The sequence below is a fragment of the Liolophura sinensis genome, chromosome 7 (genome assembly GCF_032854445.1).
Source record: "Liolophura sinensis isolate JHLJ2023 chromosome 7, CUHK_Ljap_v2, whole genome shotgun sequence".
Lineage (NCBI taxonomy): Eukaryota > Metazoa > Mollusca > Polyplacophora > Chitonida > Chitonidae > Liolophura > Liolophura sinensis.
The window spans coordinates 20,089,379-20,116,315 of NC_088301.1; the positions used below are offsets into that span (position 1 = coordinate 20,089,379).

The following is a 26,937-nucleotide window of genomic DNA, read 5'->3' on the forward strand; positions in this document are numbered from 1 at the left end:
CTGTCACTTTGAGCAGGTTGGCAATTGACCTGAGCCACATGGGGACGATTTCCCATTTAGTTGCAAAGGGGTCCATTAACAAAATACCGGAAAGGGAGGCGAGCAGTATTCCATGTGATGCAGTTTGTTTATGCTTTTGGGTTGAAAAGTGGGGAACCATAAAATCTTCCCATATCGCGGTTTAGGTTAGACAGTAAGAGTATTCCGTTTAGCGATGTTTGGTTTGGAGGAGCCATTAGGTATATGGGTATACATTGTATGCATATTATGAGCTATGTTGTGTATAGGTATCTATGAAATTAGCATGTTTTGGTCTCAACTTTAACCTTCTTGGCCAGTGTTAAATAGTTGAAGATCAACTTGATCAAAAACATTGTGCTCATAAAGAACAATGGATATTTGGGTGAAGACGTTCGTTTCCACGATGATGGTTTGAGCAAAACTCAATGAGAATTTAGTAGAGCCATCTTCTGTTTACTCATATAAAACAATGGATATTTGAGCGAAGATGTTTTTAGCAAAATCAAATATGAATTTACTGTTGCAAAATCAAATAAGAATTCGGTATACATATAAAATAATTTGAGAATGATTGAAAGTGTTGATAGCCGACATACAGCTGTTTCGAGAGAGATCAGGATATCTTTGCTGACAGACAAACACACGTTCTGTGTTAAAGCATTGTAAACATTGAAAGTCACACACCATTCAGAACGTTCCACGCAATTTATGCGACTCTGTTATGTTACATGGGCTGGAGATTACATGGGCTCGAAATATATATATATAAACTCAAACTGGGCTATTACAGAATTCTCTAATATTGTAGAATATGCAAAAGAGGCCGTAGGAATTTTCTCTTTATCGCATGTATAACTCACACTCAAAAAAACTAAATGGCTTTTGGGACATCTGACCTAGCTGTATACAAAACTAGCATTGCGGAAGAATTAATATATGTCCCTTACCGTTTTGAGCCATCTTAATAATGGCTTTGTCTAATCGACACAATACAACAAACATTTCCACAGTTTGGGAGAAAATGGACGAAACAATTCAACCCTCAAACCTAATCTGTAATTTGTCATGGTAAAGCTGTCTATCAAGTTTCAACTTTTGAAAAACAAAAAAAAACAAAACAAATAAAAAAAAAGCCCGAAAAGAAGATTTAAACGGCCAGAAAACAGTCCAAAAACCGGATATGACCTGTAAGTTACGAAAGTCAAATCAAGCATCTGTAACTTGTTATGGTCAAGGCATACACCAAACAAACATCCTGGAAGTATTGCGAAAGCAATACATGTTCTCTGTCGGTTTAAGCCATCAGCATAATGGCTTTGTCAAGTCGACACAACACAACGAAAATGTCCACAATTTGGGGCAAAATGGACGAAACAACTCGACACTCAAACCTAATCTGTAATTTGCCATAGTGAAACTATCCATCAAGTTTCAACTCGACACAACTATTTTAAAAAGAAAATCTGGAAAACCGGTCAAGTTGGAAAAGAAGATTTAAACGGCCAGAAAACAGCCCCAAAACCGAATATGACCTGTAAGTTATGAGAGTGAAGTCATACATCTGTTACTTCTTATGGTCAAGATATACATCAAGTTTCAATTCAAAATAATTTCAGATTCAGTAATTGCCTACATGTGCGTTACATGTAACAGTCGAAATAAAAAGGTGGTTTTAACAGTCACAAAGCTTAGAATGTACACGTATACTTCCCACCATACACAATCACATATAGGGGTTAATATCAGTTAATATCAGACGTGAAGTGTATATAATCCTATAAGCTTAAAATAATAGCAGGGTATTACATAGCACCTTGATCGGAAATATATGACACAAGGTATAAGCTGTCCGAAGTAATATAAGAATTGTGCCACTCACAGTCATCTACACATATTTACATTTTTGGGGATTATATATTTGATTACAATCTAATAGAAGCTAAAAACAAGTGCGAAGTAATAGAAAAAATGAGATGCTTGATGTGCAAGCCATCACATTCAAGCATTATAACAATAAAACATGTATTTTATATTACATATTACACCTGATACTGTATTATCATGCAAAATGGAAGAATTCATAACACTCATGATTTAAACGCCACAAAAAAATACAGAAAAAGTCGTAACACTTTGAAAGCAATAACTTGTTCTTGCCCTCATGGTAAAGATGACGCACCTAACTTCCGCAGAAGTTACTTATAGTTGGCATAGGTGTGCATAGTTTCCAGATATTCCAGTGCCACCTCGTGGAGAAACTGGAACTGATCCTGTAAGGGAAAAAAGAATTTGTTACTTATACGATGGGGGTCATTTTATAAGATAAGTTGTCCTCAGCGAACGTTATAGACTGCGCAAACTGTCCCAAGAGCGTCGCGGACCGCTTACTGTCACCATGCACTCAAAGGTATTGAAAGATGCAATTTATCCTGCCCGAGGAGGGCTTTGGACTCGCACCTTGCATGTACTCGCAATCAAGGTAAATAAAAAAACCGTCTACTGACATAAGATTGAAATGGGTTGTCTGTTCTGATGGGAGTTTCAACGACTCTTCCTTGAGGTACATGAATGTATCTCTGTGCTTTCTCTGACACCAACAAGCACCCTTCTCTTATTGTAAGATGTACCGCCAAATGGCATGGCAGTCATTTTCTATATTCAGTGTTCTACTGAATCGCTGGAGACGAATCGTTATAGTGGATAACGGACTTCTACTAATCGTTTACCCCGTGGTCAGGAAAAATTCATTAGCTTGATAGAACCACAATCTGCTTCTGTTAGAAATGGTAAAGTTTATCTTAAGAAATAATACCTCTCTGAGAAGAAGCGTGGATTCATCCACAATGGATGATATAGATACTCAATTACTCAGTGAAGATAATAGGTAACTTTTAATTAAGGTAAAAGGACTGTGGAACAGCTTGTCAAACCATCTGAAATCTAAAACACCCATTTCATTATTCAAGACTTGAAGTAGATCTGAAATGATACAGCACCGAAACTTTTTGTAATCGCGTACTTTTGTTCAGTCTCTACAGTTATAACAGATACTGGGATGTAACCTACATCCACCATCGATATATTCTTATATGTTATGTTTCAACGTTCAAGAAATATTCCTTTTATGAGGTCTACAGCTTATTTAATTTATCTAACTGGGATAAAACAAACACCATGGGGTTTCCATCCCACAAGATATTACTTCATATATTTTATTACTGTCTTGCGAATTGATTCTTCTTGGGTGCCATAATTATTTATTGCATTATTTCCTTTGTTAATATATTCTGGTGAATAAATCAAATATCATTTGTATGAAGAAGAAAATAACCTCCTACCAAATCAGTGATAATCTGAGGCCTGGCCACCCGCATTTGTTTGACGGCTTGAGGAATGTTCACGTCTCGGTCAAGTTTCAGTCGCTCCAGTACAAATGAGGCCGCGCAGAATAGTCCACTGTTTGTTAGTCCGTCCCTGGAACATGTGCAGAGCTTTCATAAAGCGTTTATTATGGCAGTTATAATCACAGCTCTAGTTGTTTACCGACCCTACACAATAACTACAGAGTCTGCCGTTCCGCAAAGCTGGTGGGTATAGAATTTGCTTTCACGATGTCCTTTGGGGTTAAAGATTCAGCCCAGTCGCTGTAAAAATGGTGTTTGCCTCAGACTTCGGAAATGGAAAGTTAAATTAAAGCACATTTCAGGCCATTTACGTGAAAAGCTGAAATGTACGTGGAAGTGATAAGGCCGTGGAGAGCGTAAGGTAAGGGAAGTAACTACCTGCAGTGAACCACAATAGGCTGGTTTCCGGTCTCCTCTTGCTGGCGTGTCACGCCATCTATGACCGCCAGCAGGGAAGGAATTGAAGCACGAGAATGCGTGCTCGACCAGAGCCCACAGCGGAACTGCTTAACTGGACGCGGCACTTTCTGGAAACAGAAACACAAGGGATCATAGCATCCAAGGAGAACAACTACACAGTGATATCCGCCTCCTGTAATTTATGAGGCTGAGATTCTTTGGTCCGGGAGAACAATGCAAACGTGGACATAAAGGTACTTCCTTAACGTGTGTGTGTGTGCTTGCAACGAAAGCGCCAGTAAAATGTGCCATCTTCAAATGAGCTTACAAAGAATATGTTTAATATATGATGTCAACAACCAGCATCAGAACCAGCACTACATTAAAGCAGATTCTTTTATCCTCGCACGAAATAAATATGTTTGACTTCCATCCAGTGACACACCTAAGGCTTTAAAAGAGGAAGTTGTAGCTTCCTCGCTTAGCTTTCAACATTTAGAGGATAGTGCAACGACTGGTTGACCCGTATCATTATAATGGTTCGGGCGGGTTGGCTTACATGCCTTCGGTAAGTTTTCTCAGTGAAGTATCACTGGATAAAAGAGCGGTGGAAATCCGCCCTGCAACAAGGAGGCACATTACACGTACATGCACTCTAAGGACTCCTCCGTTATCATATGACTGAACAATTGTTAAGCATGACCTTGAACTCCAGTTTGCACTTGTAAGGTTAAATCAATTATCATTTATTCTGGGAAGGGATTTAATACATTTTTTATGAATAATCTTTCAAAGATCTCCTATAAGTTTCTACATTTCTAAAATATCCAACAAGAAGTTTTCCATTGTTGCAAGTTTTCACTACATATGACAGTGATATGTGACTCTGTATGTACCGGAAGTACACATACCATATCTTTGTAGGTCAGGTTGTACGTCCATACTGTGAAACCTCTTTCCTCTTCCTTCTGCATGCACTTTACATCAAAAGGTCCGAAAGTTTTCCTTTTCTCTGTCCAGTATATACCGACGTCCTGAAGGCAAATCAAAGTCTCTAGACAAATCTAAAGCACTATATACCATTTACGTGCATGTAATTAATCTTCTTAACATATAAGTTGGACGGAAACCAGTAGTTAGTTCCCATGACACAACGGTAAAAACAATACGTCGATGAAAGAAGATAGAGAACCAGGTTATTGCTCACCTCAGATTCATTGTCCACATCGTCCAGCATAACGATGGTGGCGATTCCGTGATCATAAACCAGACGCCAGAAGTCCACCAGAGTCTCCGGCAATGGCGTCTGTGTGATGATGAAACCTCTCTTCATCTTGTAACTCTTCAGGCAACATAAAGGCTCATGTAAATTCTTGGACATGTTATTGATATAAATAAAATACCATACAATTAATACATGCTGCAGAGTGATGGATCATTATATGCAACCTCTCTCTTTGCTACCCATTGTGCATTAACGGGTTCGCATCGGCAAATTCCACACACGTTCCAGTCTGCAATGTGCGTTAATTTCTTTCTTATACCAAATGACACCTCCTGGCGGATCATAAATGACACAACCTGTCTATTTCCATTGAGCTTTAAACGCCAGAATTTGAAATCGATTACACAAAGACAGATTCGAAGTAGGGAAAGTAAGTAACGGAACACAAGGGAGACAACCCCAGTCGAAACCAGAAAGGAAATATTAAAATTTATACGACAATTTTGTGTTAAAACTAATGACATGCTTTTATATACACTCCATTGGCCCGTTTTACAAAGCCGTCGCAACACGCCACACTTAAGATTTTTCTCTTATAAGACGGTTTAATGGATGGAGGAAACCGAGGTACACGGGTGAAGGAAAGTCCCAATAAGGGGAATATAAACTTATATCACAGATAAAATAAAGGAAAGTGCAAACATTGCCACTAAATGGCATTACTTACGGGAAGGAAGACGGCATTTATGTAGTTGCTTTTGCCGGCCACTGGTGTTGACAAGTAAGGCCTACATGTGTCCGCTGAGAAGAAAGCAACACAGAGAATGTTTCAGTACAGTATTGGCTCACAAGATTTCAAATGATCAGGAGAGGGCTGTTATTACAGTATCGATGTATACTCAAGTGTCGTTTACTCGTCGCCATAAGTCACAGTTCACGCATAAACAATTATCTTCGGTTGTAGTTCATTTAGAGCCGATATTTTTCAACAATCGTGAGAAAAACACGTAAAAAATAATTGTCAAAATTGTCATTATCATTATTATTCTTGCAGTATGCTCATGTGCCAGTTGACTTTTTGCAGTAAAATCATTCATACTGTTTAAAAACTATGATTTCGGTCTCACCAGCGACAATTTTGTCAGACCTATTCTTGTGCAGGTTGTCAGGGCGTAAAGCTGTCACCAGAGTAGCCTTGTCCAGAGGAGAGGTTTTCTCATTCAGCCGCTGTGGCGACGACATAGAAGATTGACATATCATAAACGTGATATATTTGCTGGGTACTTGCAGAAGTTTCCTGGCTACGGCACGGATTAAACCCGCATCTCTGAGCTGGACAGTATTATATTAGTTTACCAGTTCCTCCATTCCAGCATAACGTATTTAAGTGTTACGACGTTTTGTCAAATGCTGTGGAGCTTTTTTAACTTTCGCTTGCTTATGAGCATGTATATTGCATTTACTTGAGAGCAAACGCATGCCAACAAATACAACAACAACACAAAAACGACCAGCCTTTATATACCACTATATGTACAAGTCTTTGTTTCACAGAAAATGTAATGGATTCTACATGTACAATTACAGCAAATGTTTTCGGTGTTAGCTCGTCTGACCTCCACTTGCCAAGGAGCAGCTGACTTGTGTACAAAGTTACCTGGAACTGTTCTGCTATCTCCAGTTGTCCAGTCTCTGGGTTAACAGTACAGAGATCAGCAAACACGCTGGAGAAATTCACACCTGGGATTGACCCTTCCTGAAGCTCCAGGGCTTCTGCCAGGGCCTCGTGCAGAAATTTATACTGCTCCTGGAGCATTGATAACAGAAAACAAGTCCATGTATTTCTGGTACAAAAAACGGATGAAGACAATAGATTTAACAATTTTCCGCGGCCCAAAAATAATTTGGACTGTTAGAAAGATATTTTGATCTGCATTGGTTTCAGTATTTCACCAAATGTGTACAAGATTTTTATGTGGTATGGCAGTTTACCCGGAATAAAATCACCTGGTTCTTGCCCTATTCATACGGAGCCGTAAAAGAGTCATGACGGTATTCTTTTTTTTTAACTGTGCGTTTTTATTCTTTTCACTTTTGCCGCCGGAGTTTTTGTCATTTTTTAAGAAGCCCCCCCCCCTCCCTCCCCTTCCGAAAAGAAAAACTAACAGGAATGAAATCGGGTTGGGGTTCTTTTTTAAACCAGACGAATAAAAAAAAAGAAAAACTCACAGAAAAAGATATCGAGTCTCGAGATAATCAGCCTAAAAATTCGTCTAAATCGCTATACCTGGGGCTAAATGATTGGCTGTTTATCTCTGGGCAGGACTTTCTTATCTCGAGCCTCGAGATAACCATCCAATGACAGTGTGACATACATGAGTGTTTCAACAAAAGCGCGAAGCAAAACGTAACCCGACTGGCTTATTACCTCGAGGCCCGAGATCTTTCTCTAGGAGTTTTCCTACTTCTTTCGTCTGCTTAAAAAGAAGAAAAACGCCAACCTGATCTCTTTTTCTGAAAGTTTTTCTTTTTTTTTCGTCTGCTTATAGAAATAAAACTCCAACTCGATCTCTTTTTCAGGGAGTTTTTCTTTTTTTGAGGCCTGCTTAAAAGAAGAAAATCTCCAACAGTAAAATTAAAAAAAAAAAAAAAAACAAACAAAAAAAAAAAACAAAAAAAAAAAACAAAACAAAACAAAAACGAACAGTTCCAAAAAAAGGAAAGCGTCATGTTCCTTTTAGGCCTCCGTATATTCCTGCTGGAAATCTAACAATATCTGTCAACATGTTTACCTGGTATCTAGTAGTGGTGTATATTATGATATAACACATCAAGCTGGAAAGTAGTGGTGTATATCAGGATATAACACATCAAGCTGGAAAAAAGTAACTTGCGTCAGGGAAGATATGAATCAAAATGGTGTAAAAGTGAATGCACACAAAGGCTGTCCCAGACGATACCATGTAAAGTAGCTTACCGACTCCTTCCTCCTAGCCTTAAGCAAGCAGAAATTCAGTTCAGTGTCACTCTATTTTGGGGAGAGGATGGTAGTACTATTTTTATTTACCAAACTCTGGACCATGTTGACTCGCTGTTCCCTGAGCAGCCTGACACAGGCCGGCACATCCACCACACCTTCCTCTTTAGCCTGGTTTATCAGGTAGTCCAGAGCTATGAACGTTCCTGTACGGCCTATTCCAGCGCTGTAATGGAGACAGGGAGATGTGTAAGGACTATACCTGGCGTAAACGATTCATTAGCACATTTATGTCGCTATGCAGTTATGTATGGTTCCAATTAGGCAACAACTGCTGAATTGGTTACTGGCAAACGCGTAGGCCCTTGCACTCGTTCGTGCCATGTGATTTGGGAATTGAAATGAAACTCAGCGGACCACTTCGGTGGCCTAAGGGCGAGAGCGTCCGCCTCTAATTCGGGAGATGTGAAATCAAAAGCGGGTAGGGTAATACGAAAGACTCTAAAAATGGTAATCCCTTTGCCCTCAGTACTCAGAGGTTAGAGCAAAGGAAGCTGGACTGTTTGAAACGTTGTTAATATAATGTGACTGGTTCCGTCATCATGATATGTTAGTAGCGGCAGCAATTTTGGCGGCAAGGACTCGCCCTGTCACAAGAAGACACAGTCTATGACTCCCCGTCGTCATATAACTGAAAAATTCTCAAGTACGACGTAAAAACCAAAGCATTAAGACATACATATGTATATATATAGTGTTACCCAAAACCCATCTCATTTTAGAAGAAGGATGTTTTCTTCTCGGTATTTGTTTCACTCTTGTGAGGCATTAAGTATGGACACAGGCATATATAAAGCCACGGTTAGAAAATAAACCAAGTTATCAACGATGCTCCAGGTAAATGGATTTGAGTGACTCTCCAATTAGTGATGGTTTTCATGAAAAATGTTGATCATGCACATAGAATAACCATTTGAAAAAACAGAAAGTGTACACGATATATGAAATCGTAAGAACATAGTAAAACAACTGAAACACATTGTAAACATTAAAAAAAAACAGGTGTCTTTCAGAAAGATTTTGTATGTGAAGAAAAGAAAACAACAAATAAGTAACGTTTGTCATAATTAACAAAAATATACACTACTTCAAACCGACATTCTGAAAGTCCCCTCAGTTTCCATATTTTTTCATTATCAAAGGTGTATATATCAATAAAGGGAGTTAACCATATACCTGCAGTGCACCACCACAGGGCCATTCAGAGATGATTGGTACCCCAGGACTGTTCCCAGGAATTCCAGTAAACCAAGGACGTTAGAAGGCGCCCCGTGATCAGGCCATGTTGTGAAATGGAACTGTTTGACGATCCGGGTCTTGTTCTGCACCTAAAATCAATATATTCAAAATGTATGTAAAGAGAACTTCTAGATGAACCTCTGAGATACATGCAGATGAACCTCTGGGATACATGTAGATGAACCTCTGAGGTACATGCAGATGAACCTCTAGGATACATGTAGATGAACTTCTGAGACACGTGTAGATGGAACCTCTGGGATACATGTAGATGAACCTCTGGGATACATGTAGATGAACCTCTGTGATACATGTAGATGAACCTCTGGGATACATGTAGATGAACCTCTGGGATACATGTAGATGAACCTCTGGGATACATGTAGATGAACCTCTGGGATACATGTAGATGAACCTCTGGGATACATGTATATGAATCTCTGGGATACATGTAGATGAACCTCTGGGATACATGTAGATGAATCTCTGGGATACATGTAGATGAATCTCTGGGATACATGAAGGTGAATCTCTTGGATACATGCAGGTGAACCTCTGGGATACATGCAGGTGAACCTCTGAGATACATGCAGGTGAACCTCTGAGATACATGCACATGAACCTCTGACATACATGAAGATGAACCTCTGAGATACATGTAGGCGAACCTCAGCTCTGTTAATCATGCAGATGTGTTGAACGGTTGCACACCAACGAAGCAATATACAGTACCATTTGGCGAAATGCAAAGTTCTCTAATGTTGGCTGTAAGACCAATATCGACTGTTAGGTGGGTGATACAGTGGTTTTGCCTTAAGGACTTTTAAGTGTACGTCCTTTTATGTCATCTTTTATTTCCTCTAGAAACAGACTATATGTGGAAGTAATGAATATTCAGTCTGGCGTAAGGCACCGATCAATCAATCAATCAAATAAAAAAATCAATCAATCAATCAATAAATCATTCAATTATTCAGTTATACCACTGTCATCCTTTGACTTTCACATGTAACATCCACGTATATGACTTAATTGTTTGTGATGTATTGTGCTAATACATGTAATTTTAAGAATGGGGCAGGTCTGTTGAATTTACGTTTTTGAACTCATGTACATCACGGAATGCATGGTTATGACTTATTAAACGCCACTTTGGCAATATTACAGCCATATCCTGGCGACTCTTCTTTTCTTGGTGTTAGCGTGCGGCGCAGGACGATAACGCGTCTCACCAATGCGTTCGCACCGAGTTCAAGTGCAGCTCATGCTTGCTTCCTCTCAGGCTGTGCGTGGCAAGGTCTGCCAGCAATCTGTGGGCTTCCTTACACTCTGCATATCCACTTTTCTCCCATCATAATGCTCGCCACCGTCGTATCAGTGAAATATTCTTGAGTGCGACGTAAAACACCAAACAAACAAATAACAAATAAACAAACAAACAACCAAATAAATATGCATATGTAGTATATACATAAAAGTGGCACTACCCAGAGCACTTCCCGAAAAGAATTTAGCATGTGGAAAACAGAATGGGATACTGGCAGAAGCCCGAAGTGGGACATATTATGTCATTTCAGTGAGGCTCGACATTCCACTGCAGCGTCAACAGCGCGACGTCACATTGGGTAGATCAAATACGTCACAGATGAAACTGCAGCATGCGTTTCCCGCTGCACAACAAAAAATTTGTGACCTTTTGCGAGAGGAAGCTCTGCCGATACCACATTATAAACGACCGTAATATCCATAATTTTCAAACAGGCACATTGTGTTCAAAACAAAACAACGACATAATACGATGTCTTGTTCTAATCATGTCGTTGTGGGGAATTTATCTTTTTCAGGAACCGAGTCCTTTTCTACGTTCTGTCAAATACAGAATGGAATGTTGAAAAACAAATATCTTACATCGAATTTACATACAAGCATACATCAATGAAACATAAAATGAATAAGTGATCACATTTGACAAATATTTTGAGTAAATAAGGTTATCTATATGATAATTTAGGTCGAACGTAGATTCGAAGCGAACTCGACGGGAATCCACCTATGCTCGTCACACTTTTACGTCGAAAAGTTTGCCAGAAATTTATGACCGCGATGGCTACGATCCGGGTCACAAGTAAACACTGATGTATCATTGTGGTTGTAAGATCATGAGTCACTATGGTTAATTGTACCATAAAAGACTTACGACATAGAACAAAAATCCCTGAACAAGAGCAGCGATGATAGTGTGATAATTGGCAAACGGTCACACGTAACCGAGAAGGTACGGTCTCATGTTAATTTACCTCAGTTAGGGTTTTATTCCAGCTTTTAATGTAAATGCCTTAACAGTAGGACATTACGCACTTCCTAGCACCTAGGGTTAAGTATAATTAGGCAAAAAAAAAATACTGCGTTGTTTTCAACCTTAACATACAACAATTGAAGGGGAGGTTAGTCCCTCGGGATGCTTGGTCCAACATGGTTTATGTGGGAATACAGTGATTATTGTGCGCCATAACTGTGTCAGCTTCCATCCTGTCGAATTAGATTGTCATGTTGGATATATAAACTGTTGCAAGGGCAACTGATTTTTTTTTTTTTTTTGATTGGTGTTTTACGCCGTACTCAAGAATATTTCACTTATACGACGGCGGCCAGCATTATGGTGGGCGGAAACCGGGCAGAGCCCGGGAGAATCCCATGGCCATCCGCAGGTTACTGACAGACCTTCCCACATACGGCCGGAGAGGAAGTCAGCATGAGCTGGACTTGAACTCACAGCGACCGCATTGGTGAGAGACTCCTGGGTCATTACGCTGCGCTAGAGCGCTAACCAACTGAGCCACGGAGGCCCCGCAAGGGCAACTGAGATATATATGTTATTATTGACAACTTATATACTAGCATGGTACATTATTTGAATACTCATTTCACTTATTCAGTCGGAACACATGAATTCACCTTAGTTGGTTATTGGTGACCTTTTTACAGCCTGTAATGGAGAAAGTACGAGTAACAGAACTTCCAAAAGAGTCTTCTTTAAGGAGAGCACTGTTGCAAGTGCTTTCTCCGTTTTAAACGACAGTCATTAACAATATTCATGTACCTGAGTGACTTTCTGCACTACTCAAATGATTGTTGGAGTAAACATTTTATATAAGTAGTTCTGTTTTATGCAGTGAATTTCGACTATATATATATCTTCAAGGCTGAAATTTTTCTTACCATCCTGCATGTAACCCGTTCGTAAATTTATAGCCGGCTGCTTTATACATGCTGGCCCAGTTAAATTGTGTCTGATGTCTGATGCGTGCATGTTTCTAGGATCTTTGAACACATACGCTAATTGATCAGGAGAGCATCGCGCAGTAGAACATGCAATTGCATTTGCGTGGCAAAGGTAGCGGTGTCTTATGCAATGTTGGGATTGCGCAGTAAGAGACAGCTTTGTAGGATCAAAGCCACATAGCACTGTGGATTATTTCACCATGTAATACTGATTTTAGTGTCTCTGCACAATGTTCTCCGTCGTACTGTACTTTCCAGAATAAAAATGAGCACAGTCTGCAATTTCTTTAAACAGAAAGAACAATATGACAATAGGGTGACATCACATAAAATATGAGGAAGTGACTGTTGTTGTTATTGCTAATGGAACCTTCCATAAACCAACATCTTGCTAAACCGGGTTTTTTTCGGGGTACCTGGAATGGTCGGGTTCCACAAGTTTTACTATAATAATAGTAATAATAATAATAATAATAATAATAATAATAATAATAATAATAATAAACAGCTAAAAAAACAAAACAAAAAACAAAACAAAACAAACAAACAAACAAACAAAAAACAGATAACAAAAAACAAAACAGGAAAGCAAATAAATGAGCCCTGATATATTCCCACCTTCAAGTGTGTGAGCTGCAGAGTCCTGATTACGTAGTTGGCGAAGCTCTCTTCGTCCAGCAGAGAGACTCTGATAGAGCCGAAACGCTTGGATCCTTCATCCGGCCAGTACTGGTAGCACTTAGTCTGTTGTGTTAAAAAAATGGATATCTGTATAGATGTATATTTTGTCTTAAAGAGACAAAAAATCGATCTGTGAAAATCCAATCGAATTTTTACTATTATTTTAGAATAGCCCAATTACCTTTCACAAAATATCAGGATGGACTGTGCACTTGCTACCGTTCACAATGGGTAATGAAGTTCCGAAAATTTATAAAACAGGTCTATAACATATAACTTTTTCAAAGTTTATAACTTTCGAGTCTGATATTTTCTAAAAAACAGTAATTTAAATTATTCTTCGTTAACCGGAAGAGTACATGTTATTCTCATTAGTGAATATTGGGGCCTCCGTGGCTCAGTTGGTGAGCGCGCTACCGCAGCGTAATGACCCAGAAGCCTGTCACCAATGCGGTCGCTGTGAGTTCAAGTCCAACTCATGCTGGCTTCCTCTCCGGCCGTACGTGGGGAGGTCTGCCACCAGCCTGCGGATGGTCGTGGGTTTCCCCCGGGCTTTACCCGATTTCCTCCCACCATAATGCTGGCCGCTGTCGTATAAGTGAAATATTCTTGAGTACGGCATAAAACTCCAATCATATAAATAAAAAATTAGCGAATATGGGTTTTTTTGCAACTTACTTATAACTAAGTTATTCATTCTCTCGACACTAGCGAGAAAAACTTGCAATTTCACACCCTGACAAAAGCCTTACTGCTATTAGTTAAAAACGAGTTAGACTAATTCATTTGGATAAAACGACTTGATTGATAATTATTGGACATAGCTTATTGGTGCTAAAGACCTCGAACAAGGATGAAATGACTTGACTGATAGTTATTGAACATAGCTTATTGGTGCTGAAGACCTCGAACAAAAATAAAATGACTTGACAGATAGTTATTTAACATAGCTTATTGGTGCTAAAGACCTCGAACAAGGATGAAATGACTTGACTGATAGTTATTTAGCATAGCTTATTGGTGCTCAAGACCTCGAACAAGGATAAAATAACTTGACATCTCCAAAGCCAGGTTTGAACTAGAATCTCGTGGATTACATGACGAAGTCTAAAGCTTAAACACATGGACTTTGTGGCATTTCATTTTATATAGAAGTAAATCCCTACCTTTGTCTTCTCCACCAAATTGGTCACCATGACAACTTTGCCGGTGTTTTGTTCCCAGATCATGCGCATGAACTCATTTATGATCACATCAGTGGGACCTGTTATAGATAATCATCTCCGAGTATTTATATATTATTAAATGTGAAGACGTATTGAAGGCTAAGATTGAATACACATGTACTTTGAATGAGATTTCGAACACAATGGCAAATCGATATATGTGGAAAAATTTTGTGATTAACAACTTTTATCAGTAATTAAAAGTATAAGCAAATATACTGCAATACATGTAAATCCTAGTTGTAGTCGCCAAACAGTGGCGGGGTCAGTTTAGCTCAGGCATTTACATACACTGAAAGGTGAGAACCTGAGGTAAATGACAAAAACACCATTTTAGACATTGTAAGTAATACATTTACACTGCTGTTACTATTAGCTACATTGTTATTTAACTATAGGATACGACAACATAGTCTAGATCACAACCTTATATGGTCACAGGTCGTATCACCTTTATAACAGCTAGAGTACTTACCCTGAGACGCGATGTACTTTTTAGGTTCGTTGTAGCCCTGAAGACAAAAGAATATTACAATTACGCATATATGACGATATCCAGGCTTAGATCTTCATATTATTCCTGACCTGCGTGATGAGACCGCCAAATCAGGCATACGCGCCCACACTTATATATAATTTGTACATAATTACTCACATTGATATAACAGGCGTTGATGTAATCTGTATCCCGTTCGCCAAACTTCTTCAGATGAACCCGCGAGTGGTCGTCTGAAAAGACAAAGTTTTGTCTTTATTATGCACCTGTCCGTGTAGCCTCAGGACCATGCTAGGAATACACGAACACCGTTCACTTTGATTTCTACGCATACAGGCGCACGGTAATATAAAGACACAAGAGCCTTTCGCTTACCCTCCTTTATTTTGAAAAAGAAAAACCATACACTATATATAATGGACTGTTCGCGAGTTCGAATCCAACACATGCTGACTTTAAATGAAGAGTGAGTGAGTGATACGGGTCAACCACTCGTTGCACTATCCCCTTCATGCTGAACTCCAAGCGAGGAAGTTACAACTTCCTGTGTTAAGGTCTTAGGACTGACCCGACCCAGGATTGACCCTGGATTTACCGCTCCCGAAGCGTATGCTCTAACAATTGTGCTATGGGGGCCCGGTTTAAATAGAGAGGTTTACTAGGTAGATACCGGAGAGCGATAACCCTCTCCTATTCGAGTCCCATTTCTGCCGACCATCACCCTAAACATCGCCGTAATGTTCATGAACACTATTAGGGTTTAAATGATTAGTAAATAAATGTTTCTGCGCAATATAAGATTAGCGCATGACAATAAAAGCAGAGCAGAGCAGAGCAGAGCAGAGACGATCGTGTGATAGTTGGCAAATGGTCACAGGTATCGGGTGAAATACGGCATCGGGCCCGCCTACCTCAAAGATTTATTTTATAGTAACTTAAACGTCCCCACACCAATGCGGTTGCTGTGGGTTCAAGTCCAGCGCATGCTGGCTTCCTCTCTGGTCGTAAGTGGGAAAGTCTGACAGCAGCCTGCGGATGGTCATGGGTTTCCCGCGGGTTCTGCCCGGTTTCCTCCCACCATAATGCTGGCTGCCGTCGTATAAGTGAAATATTCTTGACTACGGCGTAAAACACCAATCAAATAAATAAAAAAATGTCCCCAGTTAACATGGACAACACTGGGTTAGATGTAAAAAAATGCAGTGATGTTAATTACAATCTATGAATTCTGAATTCTGTCATCACATATAATAAAAAGTAACATGGATTTGAGTACTGAGTGCATTATGTAACAACTTACAAGCCACCAGATTCCGATATCGGCTTTTGAGCTTGTTCTCAGGTTTGTCAGCCTCGTCATGCTTAGCGTGTAGTCCCACGGGAAGTGTCTGTAGTAAACAATCAATACCGTGTCTGACAGTTTATCTTAAGATTTTACCCAAAATCCACCAAACAATGAATAAACATATTAATAAAAAAATGAAACACATTAAGACAGAGTGTGATGATTGACAAATGGTTACACGTAACCGCTGAAATATGGTCTCTTAACACAATTATGTCATCAAATTTAACATACAATGACATTAAAACCATATAAAAGGACCAGGCAGGGGCCTCCGTGGCTCAGTCGGTTAGCGCGCTAGCGCAGCATAGTGACCCAGAAGCCTCTCACCAATGCGGTCGCTGTGCCTTCAAGACCAGCTCATGCTGGCTTCCTCTCCGGCCGTACGTGGGAAGGTCTGGCAGCAACCTGCGGATGGTCGTGGGTTTCCACCCACCATAATGCTGGCCGCCGTCGTATAAGTGAAATATTCTTGAGTACGGCGTAAAACACCAATCAAAAAAAAAAAAAGGACCAGGCCTATGAGATCAGCAGAATCTAGGTTCATGCAGGAAGCCTTCTGCTCCAAATATTGTGTGACTTAATAAGCCGACATGATTTACACGGTATATTATCAGCCAATCAGAACGTTTCACAAAAGTCGTCACCAATATAGAGAAAGCACATGACGTTATAATTGTACAAACACAATAGGAGCCCGTTTTTAGTAAAATAACGATGGTATTTTTTGTACAGCAAACTTCTGATCAACGTCGAAGAGATGTGTCCCTTGTATCTATGTGAAGTGAAGATTTTTTTGCTGTCAAAATGATTTGCTTACACCAAAAGCGTCCGTTTGTCATGTCCAAATCTGATCGCGTACAACAGTATAGCTGATTCTAAAATAGAACTAATAGACATACATTTTCGTTCTGATGACCTTCAAGACGTAGTGACAAACTTCACAGAGATGCCAGAGGTTTATTAACGCTATGAAAACCTCATCCTATAAATGCATTGTAACTGGAGACAGGTCGGAGATAATCTTTCGGAAGGTGGCAGCTTATCATCAAAACAGAGTAAATACATGAGCAAAGAAATTAGTAAACTGGATTAGCTATCAGAGTCGGTTGTGGTAAGGTTCTGGCGGGCTACGCCATCTTTGGTGTAATTTCCGCAAATTATACCCAATTTCGCGCATATACACGTGCAATTCTAACGGCGCTTAGATCGGAACAGCAGTTTGAGAGATATATCTTAAATTTGTTGATGGTTCCTGCGAGACGCTGATCACCTGATTCGGCTGAGTCCACATATGAAATGGCACAAGGCTGTAACAGAAACAGTTTTCTCTACCTCAAACTCCGTCTTGAATCCCACGGAAGCTTTCTTCCTGAGCATGTACCGTCGGAATTCCTCCACCAGAACACGAGTGCTCTCCTGAAATGCGCCTGGGTTTGCAAAGCCTGCTGCGGCGACATCAGCAGCAGCATCTTCATCCTCTCCATCGTTTCCTGTAAGGTAATGTGGAAAAAACAGTGATATTTAAATATTATATATTGATTATTTATATGTGATTATATACACGGTATATCATTTCTGTATATATGCACAATATCTATTTGTATTTCGGTAAACAGAAAAAAATCAAGTACTATAAATACTTTGTAAAGATAAATGGAGCTAATCTACAAACATTCTGCAGGTTTACAGATTGATTTCCCATCGATATGCCAAGGAACCTCCCACCAATGAGGTAGCTGTGAGCTGACGTCCAGCTTATGCTGGCCTCCTCTCCAGGTCTGGTATCAGCCTGCGCATGGTCGTGGGTTTTCCCTGGGCGGTGTCCGGTTTCATCCCACCGTAATGCTGGCTGTCGTCGTACATGTGAAACATTTTTGAGTACGGCGTAAAATACCAATAAAATAAATCAATAAATAAATAGCATCGATATGCTAACATTCATTTTAGCTGTAACTTATTGGTTGACGGCTGGTATACGAATGTTGTTGTATATTTGTCTGGTTATTGCCTGGCTGCGAAAAACGACGCTGTACTTTCACGAAACCTTGCCTATATAACCACGCAATGGGGAAGTTTCGAGCTGGAAATCTCTTGTCGTTAAAAGTAAAGATCAATTCAACTGTATCACGTGACTTGTGGCAATGTTAGCCAACCTTTGTAGACATTAATTTACCGATGACCGTGTTATAGAGGCACAAATGACCCCTCTTTTCCTTAGGAATTTCTCAAGTTCACAAACGTTCAGCTCCTCGATTTTCTACGTCGTTTGTCAACTCTGTTAAATACTCTTTGTCAAACTTTTTTTTCAGGCGCCTATGTTATATTAAATGTGATCAAAAATATTTGTCTCGCGTTTTTAACAGATCACATGATACAGTTAAACTTTTTTTTAACTTTATCGATAAATGACTTCGACTCGATAATCCCCTATTGGTTGGAAATTCACGTTCAAAAGAAAGCTGTTTACCCATGTTGTTTGTCAGGTACAGCTACTGGTTCTTGCACATGTCTGCGTTAAACAGGTAAATGCAGATGCCACTGTTTTTATTTAAGAAAACGTGGGTTATAAAATGGCGAAGTCATTGCAGTTATTTACTGAATATATACTTTATCTCCCTAAAAGTCAGCCGGTATGCGTTCCATAAACTCGTTCTTCAATGGGCCATTCCACTGAAAACATCAGTCATGACAAAGCCTCCAGATGATATGTGCTGATATCAAAACTTCCAGTTATTATGTGTGGATACCAAAGCATTCCAGTCTATGTGTAGTCCTCTACATCTTTCACCCACACACGAAATGCTATAGGGTTTGTTGGTTCTGTGTACTGCTAGTAGCCTATAACATTGACGAGTTGATCCATAGACAAACTATAGGCCTAACTTTAGCGGTAAAGTTCATGGTTGTCTTTGCGATAATGTTTTGATAGCAAACTGTCAACTCAAGATATCGTGAAATGAAAGGTATAACTCTTTTGTAAACATAAATACTGTTATTCGTGGAAGCCTGAATGTTCCCCTCATCAATATGGTGCTTTATGATATATATCATTACATGTGTCATTGGTCATTATCAAAAGAGTATAGAAGGTAGAACTAAGTTAGATGAAAACAAAAGACAGCATGAATATCATCAATTTTTTTGCTTAAAGCTTCATTTATATACATGACACACCTATGTTGTCTGTTGGTACTGGGTCATCGTGCTGAGGTCCAAACATTAGGCGACTCGGTTGAAGTGCCGTGTTTGAGTTTCGGAACCGTCCACTGCGCCGTCTGGAAAGTAAAGGGAGATAAGTCAGCATATGGTCGATATAAAAAGCAAGAGAGTATCAACTTTACCGCAGACAAAGGCACAGTTTTCCTGAACGGATTACATCCTTGGGCCAGGCACGCGTGCGCAGAATATCAACGGAAATCAGAACCGCGGATAAAGAAACGAGGGCCAAAAACTTTAAAAATGGCACTTGCTCCTCTCTCGTCTTGCGGTAAACTCTGAGGTGTTACAACAAGAAAGAATGACAGGTTGGCCTGGTGTCTGTATAATGTGACTGGGTGGGGTGTCACGTCTTCTGGATGATACTTCAATGGCGGCAGCACTTTCGCGGCATGGACTCACCCTGCCACAAGAAGACTCAGGATATATACACACATCTAGTGACTCATCGTCATAATATGACTGAAAGATTGTTGAGACTCCCAAGCATATCCATACATACATAAACAGAATGCAAAAGCTCAGTGCAATGAGGTCGCTGTAAGTTCTAGTCCAGCTCATGCTGGCTTCCTCTTTGGCCGTACGTGGGAAGGTCTGTCAGCAACCTGCGGATGGTCGTGGGTTTCCCTGGGTTCTGCCCCGGGTTCCTCCCACCATAATGCTGGCTGCCGTTTAAAAATATTCTTGACTGCATCGTAAAACACTAAATAAGTGAGTAAATAAATAAATAAGTGAGTAAATAAATAAATAAGTGAGTAAATAAAAAAATAAATAAATAAATAAACAATCAAACAAACAAATATATAAATAAATAAATAAATAAAAAAATAAAAAAATAAATAAATAAAGGCTGAGTAGTATGCATCAGTACCTGCGTATGATGAGGACAACAACAACAATCACGATCAGTATCAGAACCAGAACTGAGACTCCGACAGATACACCGACGGCTGACGAACTCGTCAAAGGAGCATCTGCAAAACAGACTTCATGCATGAACATCAAACGTCATACAACGTCAACAGAGTACTAATACCTCTTTATGTTTGCGTATTTATTTTATCTGTGTTAAGAGACAACAGACGAAATATCTTTGGCAGAACAGGGGCCTTCATGACCGAGGTGGAAAGCACGTTAGCACGGCGCAATGAACCAGGAGCCTCTCACCAAAACTGTTGCTGTGAGTTCAAATCTAGCTCACACTGGCTTCCTCTCCGACCGCACGTTGAAAGTTCTCTCAGCAACCTGTGAATGGTCATGAGTTCTCCCGAGCTATGTCCCGTTTCCTGCAACCATAATGCTTGCCACCGTCGTATAAGTGAAATATTCTTGAAAACGCCTAAAAACACCAATGAAATAAATTATATAAATATTTTTATATATATTTTATTTATTATAAATAAAAAATATTTATTATAAATATATAATAAATGAGCCGAATACAACCTGTCTAAAACACCGAAGGATCAACCAATCTTTGTGAAGATAATATGTGAAGAAAATATAACCAACCAAATGCATGTTTTGCTCCTAATACTAGTTTAATTGAGCTGAATAAACGGAGAATATCCTTACACAAATGCGAAATATAGGGAAAGCTTTTATATGTATATTACTTTAGCCAAGAATTCCTGGCTGTGAAAATTTTGATATTTGAACCTGTCGTCCAAGAACGCTTCCACATGTACATGCAGCCCACCGCCGAAAAAATAGGCGACGCAAGGTACATTCAACTGCTAAAATGGAAAGTTTATTTTACGTTTCTAGAATCCTTAAACACGAGGGGAGGTTTTGGTTCCGTTTAGCGCGCTAAATCTGTAGGTTCATATTGTGAAACATAACTTTATCACTCCATCTCAGGCCGTCGCTAACTACGCGCACCTGCTCGCTGTTTCTTACACTTCAGTTCAATCTTTTACGTGGTCGGGGCCGGTACACCGGCTGAAAGGAATCCAAAGGCGGTTCATTACACAGTTATCTTCCCATGGCCTAGGTATATTATCTGAGTTCCCCTGTGTGATGCGGATGACATCTTCTCTCACAGACACCAGTCGTGTAACGACGGGACTGATACAGTTTTTCACTACAGGTGTCTACACGGTTATCTCCCATGACCCTGGGTATATTACCTGTGTAACAGTGTTCCCATGTGTAGCCCGGATGACACCCTCCCTCACAGACACCAGTCGTAACGTAACAGGTGGGTCTGATACAATTCTCACTACAGATGTTTACACAGTTATCCCCAGCAGTCGTAACGTCACTGATACAGTGCTCACTACAAGTGTTTACACAGTTATCTCTCTATGACCCTGGGTATATTACCTGTGTCACAGTGTTCCCCAGTGTAACCCGGATGACATCCTGCCTCACAGACACCAGTCGTAACGTTACAAGCAGGACTGATACACTTGTCACTACAGGTGTTTACACAGTTATCTCCCCATCTTCCAGGGTCACACGCTGAAATAAAAAGCACACCTTTTCTTTTTAAAAGCGTACACCATGCCTTGGAAATACACAGATTACTTCTTTTTTTCGTGGATTATTCCCTCTTGACGGAAGGTGTCAGTTTAACTATCCTAAGCTGTTAGCACTTGAGTGTTGGAATCGAAACAACCTGTGACTACTCTGCATGTAAAATGTCTTGTAGGGTTAACAACTTTTGATTCAATGCAATCTGCTTCTATCCATTGGAAAACTGACAAAACCAACGGCTTTATTAACCATGTCTCTATATGCTTTAACACTGAAAAAAAGAACTGATAACTAGCGTCAAGCGTAGTAAATGCATCAAAAGGGAAGTGACCTATGCAGTACGAAAAATATACGAATACAGACCGACAGCATCAGTTCCCTAATGCGTAGCATAATGCCAGGTAGCGGTCGCTCAAAGAGTATTTAGACCTTTAAATAATACACTTGGGCTAGTTGTTCAAAATTGTATTTAAAGCTGTATTCGTTAGAATCTGGAATAGACAGGCAGCTATGTTATCTTTAGCTGCAAAAAGTATAAGATTGCACTTAGTATATGTCCTACAAAATATTTACAGCACAACACCGTGTGGTTATACTGCGGAACAAAAATACCACCATGTAGTAACGCGGAGAGTTGGAGTTAAGTTGGAGAATTCTAAAATTGTCATCTCTAGCACATGTACAGTAATATAACAGCACGAGTACGTTTTTCTGTTGTATCTCATAGAAGCAAGAGTTTTCATCAAGGGGACTAAGTACATGTTTTACAAAGTGCCTGGCATATAAAGCTGGGAGTTGGCCCCACTGCAAGAAACTGTGCGCTTCAAGAATCGAAACTGACTATAACTGCTGACACCTTCGTAAGGCCACTACTTTTTTGAGTTCTGTTTTACTCCTCTTTTCCCATTGTATGGCAAGAGTACCTCTTAAAACATAATCTGAATCTATATCCGCGTTAGCGATGTAAAAACCATAAAATGGAGAAAGGGTGGCCTACTCCAGTCAAAATGAAACATACTTGCCTGTATTAGACACCGTAGAGTGGGTAAAATTACTGCCCACAAATGTAATTTTCGGAAAAATTCTTGAGCATGGCGTTAAACAACAATCGAATAAATTAAGACAGAATGCAACTTTTACCCTTAACAGTCCTCTAAACATTTCACATAGTTTATGACAGACGACCACGTGTTCTCAAAGCAGGCTTCACGTATGGTTTCGGTACAGAATGTATATATGCTAAAGGTTTAACGTGGTACCTTATAATTTCTCAGTCATATGACGACGAGGAGTCATTAAGTGTGTGTATACATGTACTGTGGCAGGAAGATTCCAATGTGCTGCCGCAACTAAAGTACCATGCCGAAGACTTGACACCCTAACAAATCACATTATACTAACACTGGCCCACCAGTCTTTCTTGCTGTAGTCTCTCAGTGTTGAGCACCGAGCGAGGCAGCAAGTACCATTTTAAAAGTCTTTTGTTTGACCTTATCCTGGTTAGATCACAGGTCTTCCGAAATGAGGCCTCTTGTCACATGTTTAGTAATAACACTTATTTAATACAAGTAGGCCTGTATCTTTATTCACACAGAGGTATGTTTGCCATTAAACCTCTATGTTCTCCATCCTAAATGATTTTAAAACTCTCTGGTGACTTACGTGTACAACGAGATCCTGTATATCCCGTGGCACAGCGAGGATTTCGCTTGGGACAGACTCCACTGACCTTGTCACAGACAGCTCCGCCATGACACTCACCGCAGGTCTTGTTACAGTTAGGGCCCCATCTGTACGAGCTGCAGACTGGTTGTGAGAAAAACATAGAATCCATGCAATTAATAATTACATCTAATCTAGTGAAAAACCGCCAGACCTGAAGTCATCAAATTTGATAAATTCCAATTACAAAAGTGCAATTAAATACGTTAGTTGTACGTCATGGACTACAGGTTGACCTTTCAACAGCCTTGTGTCCTGTATGAAACATGACCACCAATGTCATATTCTAGACCAATCATACTTTCCCAATTTCTAATCTTCTGCACAAAGCCTGAATCGACTGTTTTCTGTTTTGAAAACATAGACCAAACAGTCGATTCAGGCTTTCTGTTTTCTGTTTTGAAAACATAGACCAAACCCATTTTCATTTACCCACTGCGTTAGGAACGTGGTGTCTATTGATGATAACCCACACGTCTTGTAACACACCAACTGCAACAAACGTATCGCCACATTGGTGATTAAACCGCGCAACTTTCCGAAGGAAATTTAACTTTCTCCAATTAACAGATTTCAAACGAACTGTAAACCATTATGGTTTATGCGTACCTTCTTTACAGAGGTCTCCCAGCCACCCGTCAGCACAGCTGGTACACGTGCCGTTCACGTGATCACACGTATGGTTCCCGTCCTTACATTGTCCACACTCCTCCCGACACTGGTCACCGAATGTACCACCGGGGCAAGCTGGGGATGTAATATATTATACAAAATAAGTCAGCTGGACTAATATGATACGAAAAGTAAACATAAATGTGAATTAATATATGTACGCTTAGTTTGTCTGATAAATGGCGGACACAGGGGAAGGTGTGTTTCTGTGTTGACAGGTTTCCCAGGGAAGTTCTTTCTACACCCCAAAGTCACCAATGAAGCGCACTGGACTTTAAGGGCTAACTCTCAAATTGTAAAGATCATCCAAATTTTCTTAGATCTTAACCTCAAAACGCAATATTCCACCCAATCTTACGCGCTTCACCTGGGAAAGACATTTCTTCACCCTAAATCATGGCTACCTCCATGCGTAAATCGAGTTAGAACTTCCAGTGACTTAAGTTCACAACGAGGTCCTGTAAATCCTATGGCACAGCGAAGATTCTCCAACGGACAGTCCCCACTTACCCAGTCACAGACAGTTCCGCCATGACTCTAACCACAAGTCTCCTTACAGTCAGGACCCCATGTATACGAGCTGCAGTCTGGTCGTGAGACGAATGTATAACACGTTCAGCTAATACTTATATTCAATCAAAAAGCAGCATTATATAATTGTACTGAACCCAAGTTATAAATTTTAGCGTAGAGTGTAAAACAGCTATAGACCCACTATAAGCCACTCCCGTCTGCCATTGTCTCGTAGTCACAGAAACCGGATAATATGGAAAACGGGTACAATTGGGGCAAAATAACCCCAGTATATAAATTTAGTTTTCACTACATACGCAGGTATCCACATCACCTGTTACAGCTTTGCTATTTGTAACTTCAACTTTATCTAACCTGAACCAAACGTTTCCAGCATTGTACACAGTGCAATGATGAGAATCTTGTACCGGCATATCATATGTAAAACAACAGTGTGGGTTAGCACGGCAGTGCCCGCCATTGACCCAGAAGCCTCTCACCAATGCAGTCGCCGGGAGTCCAAGTCCAGCTCATGTTGGCTTCCTCTCCGGCCATATGTGGGAATGTCTGGCAGTAACCTGCGGAAGGTCGTGGGTTTCCCACGGGCTCTGCGCGTTTTCCTCCCACCATAATGCTTCACGCTGTCGTAAAGCGAAATATTCTTGGGTATATTCTCGGCGTAAACCACCAAAGGACCGAGGTGGAAATCACGTTAGCACGGCGCAATGAACCAGGAACCTCTCACCAAAACTGTTGCTGTGAGTTCAAATGTCACATTCTAGACCAATCATACTTTCCCAATTTCTAATCTTCTGCACAAAGCCTGAATCGACTGTTTTCTGTTTTGAGGACATAGACCAAACCCATTTTCATTTACCCGCTGCGTTAGGAACGTGGTGTCTATTGATGATAACCCACACGTCTTGTAACACACCAACTGCAACAAACGTATCGCCACATTGGTGATTAAACCGCGCAACTTTCCGAAGGAAATTTAACTTTCTCCAATTAACAGATTTCAAACGCACTGTAAACCATTATGGTTTATGCGTACCTTCTTTACAGAGGTCTCCCAGCCACCCGTCAGCACAGCTGGTACACGTGCCGTTCACGTGATCACACGTATGGTTCCCGTCCTTACATTGTCCACACTCCTCCCGACACTGGTCACCGAATGTACCACCGGGGCAAGCTGGGGATGTAATATATTATACAAAATAAGTCAGCTGGACTAATATGATACGAAAAGTAAACATAAATGTGAATTAATATATGTACGCTTAGTTTGTCTGATAAATGGCGGACACAGGGGAAGGTGTGTTTCTGTGTTGACAGGTTTCCCAGGGAAGTTCTTTCTACACCCCAAAGTCACCAATGAAGCGCACTGGACTTTAAGGACTAACTCTCAAATTGTAAAGATCATCCAAATTTTCTTAGATCTTAACCTCAAAACGTAATATTCCACCCAATCTTACACGCTTCACCTGGGAAAAAACATTTCTTCACCCTAAATCATGGCTACCTCCATGCGTAAATCGAGTTAGAACTTCCAGTGACTTAAGTTCACAACGAGGTCCTGTATATCCTATGGCACAGCAAGGATTCTCCAACGGACAGTCCCCACTTTCCCGGTCACAGACAGCTCCGCCATGACACTAACCACAAGTCTCCTTACAGTCAGGACCCCATGTATACGAGCTGCAGTCTGGTCGTGAGACGAATGTATAACACGTTCAGCTAATACTTATATTAAATCAAAAAGCAGCATTATATAATTGTACTGAACCCAAGTTATAAATTTTAGCGGTGAGTGTATAACAGCTATAGACCCACTATAAGCCACTCCCGTCTGCCATTGTCTCGTAGTCACAGAAACCGGATAATATGGAAAACGGGTACAACCAGGGCAAAATAACCCCAGTATATAAATTTAGTTTTCACTACATACGCAGGTATCCACATCACCTGTTACAGCTTT

General features: G+C 40.2%; 1 protein-coding gene across 1 annotated transcript in view; it reads right to left on the reverse strand.

The window, feature by feature from the left end:
- Positions 1 to 285: 285 nt before the first annotated feature.
- Positions 286 to 26,937, reverse strand: part of LOC135470716 (receptor-type tyrosine-protein phosphatase alpha-like) — a 38,122-nt gene continuing 11,470 nt past the window's right edge. The window contains exons 7-28 of the mRNA XM_064749751.1: positions 26,014 to 26,151; positions 24,384 to 24,521; positions 23,715 to 23,858; positions 21,900 to 22,037; positions 20,446 to 20,548; positions 19,533 to 19,633; positions 17,691 to 17,848; positions 16,311 to 16,398; positions 15,170 to 15,243; positions 14,990 to 15,026; positions 14,455 to 14,552; positions 13,226 to 13,351; positions 9,263 to 9,414; positions 8,117 to 8,252; positions 6,707 to 6,856; positions 6,177 to 6,276; positions 5,777 to 5,850; positions 5,032 to 5,166; positions 4,736 to 4,858; positions 3,804 to 3,952; positions 3,360 to 3,495; positions 286 to 2,291 (exon numbers count right to left, since the gene is read on the reverse strand). Of these exons, the coding sequence (XP_064605821.1) occupies positions 2,217 to 2,291; positions 3,360 to 3,495; positions 3,804 to 3,952; positions 4,736 to 4,858; positions 5,032 to 5,166; positions 5,777 to 5,850; positions 6,177 to 6,276; positions 6,707 to 6,856; positions 8,117 to 8,252; positions 9,263 to 9,414; positions 13,226 to 13,351; positions 14,455 to 14,552; positions 14,990 to 15,026; positions 15,170 to 15,243; positions 16,311 to 16,398; positions 17,691 to 17,848; positions 19,533 to 19,633; positions 20,446 to 20,548; positions 21,900 to 22,037; positions 23,715 to 23,858; positions 24,384 to 24,521; positions 26,014 to 26,151 (2,573 nt within the window). The 3' untranslated portion in view covers positions 286 to 2,216. The remainder of the gene's footprint in view (positions 2,292 to 3,359; positions 3,496 to 3,803; positions 3,953 to 4,735; positions 4,859 to 5,031; positions 5,167 to 5,776; positions 5,851 to 6,176; positions 6,277 to 6,706; positions 6,857 to 8,116; positions 8,253 to 9,262; positions 9,415 to 13,225; positions 13,352 to 14,454; positions 14,553 to 14,989; positions 15,027 to 15,169; positions 15,244 to 16,310; positions 16,399 to 17,690; positions 17,849 to 19,532; positions 19,634 to 20,445; positions 20,549 to 21,899; positions 22,038 to 23,714; positions 23,859 to 24,383; positions 24,522 to 26,013; positions 26,152 to 26,937) is intronic.